The sequence below is a fragment of the Eurytemora carolleeae genome, unplaced genomic scaffold, assembly GCF_000591075.1.
Source record: "Eurytemora carolleeae unplaced genomic scaffold, Eaff_2.0 scaffold1135, whole genome shotgun sequence".
Taxonomy (NCBI): Eukaryota; Metazoa; Arthropoda; class Copepoda; order Calanoida; family Temoridae; genus Eurytemora; species Eurytemora carolleeae.
The window spans coordinates 107889-114997 of record NW_019397144.1 but is presented as its reverse complement, the minus strand read 5'-3'; the positions used below and the strand labels follow the sequence as shown (position 1 = coordinate 114997).

At 32.0% G+C, this 7109-nt stretch overlaps 1 protein-coding gene across 1 annotated transcript; it reads right to left on the bottom strand.

Moving 5' to 3' along the window:
- Positions 1-30: 30 nt before the first annotated feature.
- LOC111712310 (zinc finger protein 271) lies at positions 31-6322 on the bottom strand (the record flags this gene model as incomplete). The annotated part of the gene is given in 8 exon segments (XM_023486885.1): positions 31-120; positions 2176-2227; positions 2879-2979; positions 3889-3963; positions 4609-5042; positions 5372-5461; positions 5919-5993; positions 6319-6322. Coding segments are annotated over 8 exon segments (921 nt in total), but the record flags the coding sequence as incomplete, so codon positions are not given.
- Positions 6323-7109: the final 787 nt, after the last annotated feature.

Below are 7109 nucleotides of genomic sequence, written 5' to 3'. Positions count from 1 at the left end.
AATGTATAATGTATAATGTATAATGTTCACCTGATCACAAGTATGTTTGCTCTGTTTATGAATTTGACTAATGTGAGAAACTAGGTTTTTAAACTCTTTATTACAGTAACAACACATTTCCTGAAAAAAAGAAAATAAAACATTAGCAAAAGATTTTTTTTTTCTCAATTAAGAAAGAAAAAATTATTAGAAAATATAACTTTTATATTAAAAATTAGGGGATTTGTTGATTGCTTACGAGTATTTTATCGGTGCATCTATATTTACTAAGAATTCACAGTTACTGATTTTCACGATTGTTTTGGCTTTGAAAATTGTCGAATTTAAACTATTTATGTTTTTTAACATATAATTTAGATAATAAGTGAAAACTTGGATACAAATATATATGTGAATAACAATAAGTTTTCTTGAAAAGACGACATTTAAGTTACGACGACTTTAACTAGGACAGAACTTGAGATACGAAAACTGACCAAAGTGATTTTCGACCTAACATTTTTTCTGATATTAAAAAGGGTTAGTTTCTACGTTCGTAGTTGGCCTTAGAAGACTTCTTCATCATCAGCCTATGGACGGGTTACTGCAATACATATACATCCCAGTTATATATTGAATTAGGAATCTGGTAGATTATGGATCTAATAAACCAGGCAAGAAGAATACCAAAAAACAGTTAGGTTAGTTTATTCTGATTACGTTAGTTTAAGCTGATAAATAAAGATTAAGATGATTAGTTTAGTTTAGCTAATTAGGTTAGTTTAAGCTAATTTGGTTAGTTTAAGCTGATTAGGTTAGTTTAAACTAACTAGGTTAGTTCAAGCTGATTAGATTAGTTTAAACTGATTAGGTTAGTTTAAGCTGATTAGGCTAGTTTAAGATGATAAGGCTAGTTTAAACTGATCAGGCTAGTTTAAGCTGATTAGATTAGTTTAAGCTGATTGGGTTAGTTTAAGCTGATTAGGTTAGTTAAGGCTGATTAGTATAGTTTACATGACTTGGTTAGTTTAAGCTGATTTGGTTAGTTCAAAAGGAGTGTTCGCGAAAAATGAAAGGGGGTATAGGCTTAATGCGATAAAAAAGCGCTTTTGATCGTTACTAATCTTACTTCTATCTGTTGCATCTATAAGGAGAAAATTGTTAAAAACGACTCACACCGAAGAATGCAGCGTCCATACAAATTCGGAAAGATACAAAATTCAACTCGGATCGTAAACAAATCAATTTAATTCCAAACAAATCATTCAGATATTACAAACAGTAGTAGTCGTTTATTTTTCGACGCATTCGTATATAGTTAATATTTCATAATATTTTTGATTTTTTTTTTTTTTAAATAATTTTTGCTGGCGTTGGATTTTCGAACATTCCTGGAAAATATGAAAATGTCGTCTTCATTATCGAAAATCCTCGAAACAGGAATAAATGTTTTCAAAAGTAATTCTCAGATCATGAAAAATACAAAATATTATGAAATATCAACTATTTACGAATGCGTCGAAAAATAATCGATGACTATTGTTTTTAATATCTAAATGATTTGTTTGAAATTAAATTGATTGTTTACGATCCGAGTTAAATTTTGCATCTTTCTGAATTTGTATGGGCACTACGTTCTTCGGTATTAGTCGTTTTTAACAATTTTCTCCTTATAGACGCAACAGATATAAGTATGATTGGAAGCGATCAAAAGCGCTTTTTTATCGCATTAAGCCTATACCCCCTTTCATTTTTCGCGAACACTCCCTTTAAGCTGATTAGATTAGTTAAAGTGATTAGGTTAGTTTAATTAATTAGCTTAGTTTAAGCTGATTAGGTTAGTTTAAGCTGATTAGGTTAGTTTAAGTTGATTAAGTTAGTTAGAGATGATAAGGTGGAGTTGGATGTTAGAGGATAATTATATATAATGTGGAATCCGTAAAAACGAGAGGGGAGTTATAACTTCTAAATAACTTATGAACAAAACTACAGGTCGGTTTTCCTCTAGGTCAGTTTGTACAGCATCTATGATTTAGGAAATTAAATCTGAATAAGAAAACCTGAAGACCAAGACCCACTGTGACCTACAATTTATCTCTGAATCCCATCTGTGAAAGAAATAACCTGTTTAGTGTATATATTATCTATAGGAAGTGGCAGATGTTAATTATAATTTGTACTTTATTATTCTCTTACTTTCATGTTCAGATGCGTTGTCTTATAATGAACTGTTGCCTGCTGATTAGTTCTAAAATACAGATAGATAAATAGATAGATAGATATACGAGGATAGATAGACAGAACGACAGATGAAAATATGGATAGATAGATAGATAGATAAATAGATATACAGATTGATGAAAAGATTGATTGATAGATAGATTGATAAATAGACAGATAGATAAATAGATTGAAAGATGATAAGTAGATAAATGGTTAAATAAATGTTCAGATACATAATTAAGTAGACATGAAGTCGCTGTTTATTTCTAAAATACAGATAGAGGAATTAATAGATATTTAGAAAGATAAATATACATTAAGTTGGTATGATATGAATTGTTCGATAAATATAAAAATAACAATGAAAATTGAATAGTTTTACAATACAAATACAATAGCGATAAATACATGTTTGTTATACAATATACAGTGACCCCTATAAAACTGTGGAATGGGAAGATCAAGTTATGATTTGAAATCTATAAAACTGTGGAATGGGAAGCAATCTAATGTGTATTTGATGTTGTAATCAAACAAATAGTTTTACCGGCCGCTTGAACGATTGCTGTGTTATATGTTCTTTGAACTATTTGAAATCAAAACACGAATTTTCCTATTCTACAGTTGAATAGAATAGAAATAAATAATCTAATCGATAATTTTTTTAAATTAAAACCTGAAAAGTTTAGAACAATTATTATGCTGGCAAGGAATTGTCCTTTCTACTTGACCACTGTGCTTTAGCTTTATATGTAGTTTCATACTCTTCACAGACAACTAAATAACGAATACTTAATTCTATCTACTTAACCTCTGTGCTTCAATTTCGTATAAAATTTCATACTCTGAACAGGGAAAGTCTTCATAAAATCCATGTCCTGTCCATTCCTGTCCTGTCCTGTCCTGTCCTGTCCTGTCCTGTCCTGTACTTACTGTAGTACTGTACTGTACTGTACTGTACTGTACTGTACTGTACTGTACTGTACTGTACTGTACTGTACTGTACTGTACTGTACTGTACTGTACTGTACTGTACTGCACTGCATGCACTGCACTGCACTACACTGTACTGTGTACTGTACTGTATTCTCTTTTTTCAACACCCAAGTGTATATACAGGTACAACTCTTCTTTTAGTGACTGTAATATAGAAGCAATTTAAGTGAACTTCAACCTGTAGAGTGGCAAGTATGATTCACAACGGTACCTTTACATGAGCATTGAATTCTGTGCCAGTCTTTTTTCTCTAATACTGCATGCTTAAATTCACTTTACTGTAACTTTAGAATCCCTTTTCAAATTTGCTTAGACGAAACTTTAAACGGTACAGTTGTGAACCCGACATAAAGCTACTTCAGAAGAGGATTCAGGGGTGAATATATTTTCCTTAAAGTTATTGTAAGATTTTCAATGCTTAATTAGAGAAAATATCAATTTTTCTGTATGTATAAAGAAGACACTTCGAAAAATGCTTCAACTCAGAACTTCTGGAATTTTGGGGTAAAAAAATCAATAAGAATGAAAAACCTTGCCTCTTTAAAGTTCCACTTTTCATTTTTTTCTTCAAATCATTAACAATCATGAATGACAAATATACACCCCTGAAAGGATTACTCCTAATTACGTTGACAGTCCCTTTAAACAGGTAGAAGTTTGTACAGTATGTTGTACTGGTGTACAGTTTACCTCAGCTGCACAGTACTGGCACACATCTGTACTGTCTGTACTGTGAACTCTCTGTTTATGATAATCCAGCGCACTCTAAGAACAAATATTTTTTCAGTAAACCTTAACATCAAGTTACATATTTTTTAGAAAAACACGATTTTTCCTTAGATAGCGCATAGAATTCATTTAATTTTGATGCGGAGCCGAATCCTGGATCCGCCCTGGAAAAAAATGGATCCGGATCCGATACTGGATCCAGGTCCTGAACATTTCTTCAAGATTTACTGATTTTTTAAAATATGTAAATGTTCACCATTCAGAAATTTGGAGATTTTTGTTAATTTATTATCAGTTAAAAATTATATTTTGTTTATGGAGAGCAGCGCTTTTGGTTTTGGTTGATATTTTTCCCCTTGAATCCGATCCGGATCCGGATCCAGGAAGCCAAAATGTTGCGGATCCAACGGATCCGGATCCTAAACACTGCCCAGATAATGAATATTTTTAAAAGTCAAGAAATTAAGGAAAACTGATGATATTTTAAGGAGGAAAATAATAAAATTTTGGGTAAAAGTGCCAAAAAACCCGAAAAACTTGCCAATTGAAGTTGTTTAAATTATTGTTAAATAAATATCAAACCCCAATTATATTATAAGAATATAGACGCCAAGCTTAAGAAAGATGGTAAGAAATTTCCATTCATTACAACATTTTAAAATATTCAATCATTGCTATTACCTTAGACGTGTAGGATTTACCGCAAGATTCACAATTGAACAAAATCTTCTTGTGAACACTTCTCTTGTGATATCCCAGATCCTTCACGAGTTTATCACAGATATCACAGGGAGTAAATAATCCATCATGAAAGCTTTTCTTGTGTTTAATTAACGAATGTTTCCGCTTGAAAACAAGATTACAAGTAGAACACTCATGGTTGGGCGGATGTTTTGTCTTCATGTGATGTTTTAAAATAGAATTTTCACTAAATACTTCTTCACATTGGTTGCACTGAAATGACTCTGGTTTGAGAATAGATGCAGCATCCTCATCATCCTCGCCAGTCTTCATCTCTCCATGCTTCTCATTCTCCTCGTACTCCTCCGTATTTTTTATCTCATTCTCCTCATACTCATCCGTATTTTTTATCTGTTCTAACACTTCTTTCAATCCTGAACATTAATTAAAGTTGAAAACCTAAAGCGTGTTATTACGGAAACATAATCAAAAATCGTAAATAAGTGAACAAAACGAGAGCGCGAAATAGTTTTACCTTGAAAATTGAAAAAATTACCCCCTTCCCAGATCCAGGGGCTGTGGGGGTAAATAATAACGAAGATTTTTAGGGAAAATACAAAATTGTCACAACATAAGCAAAATATACTTTTTAGGGGGAGGGGGGGGGGGGNATAATAACGAAGATTTTTAGGGAAAATACAAAATTGTCACAACATAAGCAAAATATACTTTTTAGGGGGAGGGGGGGGGGGACACTGATTACCTTTCTGTGCAATTTCAAGTTGATATTTCAGAACTATTTTCTCATTATTTACTGCTCTTTGTCTCAGAGTCAAGAAGCCATCGATTATTTCTAAAGAAACAATTAAATATTAAGAGATTTTCTTTGGCCACAAGATTTTCTTGCAAAAAGAGGAAAATACAAAGTCAAGTTAGGGCCATTGTTTTACGATTTACATATAAATTAAAACATCGAAATTTATTGGTATTTGGATGCATGGAGGTATGTTAACTACTAAATCGTATCACTAACTAAAGCTGACCAAACGGCTGGGCCGAATTGGCTGAGATTTGTTGAGGAAACACATAGGTACTCTAGGAGTAACACAGGCTAAAATATCTTTTCAAAATTTGATTTTTTTTATTCGTTAGCTATAGCTGGTCTAAAGACTGGATTGACCGAATTAGCAGATTTTTTTTGAGTAAACTCATGGGTACCCTGAAATCAAAGTTTCTTTAATATTCGATTTTTTTAACTCCTCGGGCAACACTGGGCACTCCAGCTAGCGTCAAATATTGTTTAAACTAACCATTACAAGTTGCGCAGATATATTGTGGTTGAAGCGCAGAGTCATGAAGACGGGTCTGTAGGTGAAGAAGGAGTCCTGGAACAATTATCCATTTTTTTAGTATCCGTTATATATTATCTGTTATCTGTTATCCGTTATGAAATATCCATTATCTATTAACCCGAACCGTTATCCATTATCTATTATCCGTTATCTAATATCCATTATCTATCATCCTTTATCTATTATCTATTATCCAAATTATCCATTATCAATCCATTATTAATCCATTATTAATCCATTATTAATCCATTATTAATCCATTATTAATCCATTATTAAAACATTATTAATCCATTATTAATACATTATCATGATCCAATTTATTCTTTATCTCCTATTAACTTTCCATTATCCATCACCCATTATCCGTTATCCGTTATCCATAATCTCCATTATTTATTGTCCATGATCAATTTTGTTCTCTTCCCGGTTATGAACATTGAAGTCTTATCCTTTTTCCTTATATTGTTTACTCTGTGCAGAAGTTTTACGCCTCACAACGGTCAAGTCTACCTAAGCCTCCACCCCATCCCAACCACCCCATCAAACCAACCCAATATCTATTGGCCTTTGAAATATAAAGTTGAATCTATGAGCAGTGAAACTGCGTAATAAGACGTTAACAAGTTCTAATCGAATTTACAGTTTAGTTTTAGAATCTACTATCCACACATTTACTTTTCAATTTTACCAAATTTTTACAAATCAATATCTGAATTAATTTTCAAGAAAGTCAGTCATCTTAATAAGATAAATAGTTTAATTTTATTAGTTACAATCTATTCACTATACTCTTTACAGGTATAAACATATATATATTATAATTCAATATACATGCATATATATTGAATTAGCCGATATTTTGACTGATATATAATAGGTGGCCGAGCGGCGCGGGGCAAGATATAGATAAAGGTGGCCGAGCCCCGCGGCCACCATAATGGGTGGGGGCTACAACATCAAAAAACACAAGATTACGTAACTGTGCGTCTACAAATCCCACAGTTATATAGGGTGATCATTTTAATTTTCCTTCAGAACACTTCTTAATTAGTAAATAGATAGTTCAGAAAGTTTTTTTTTTCAAATTTACATAAAATGTAAAAAATGTCTTTCTTGAAAATTGTTCTTAAATAACTCTATACTAACA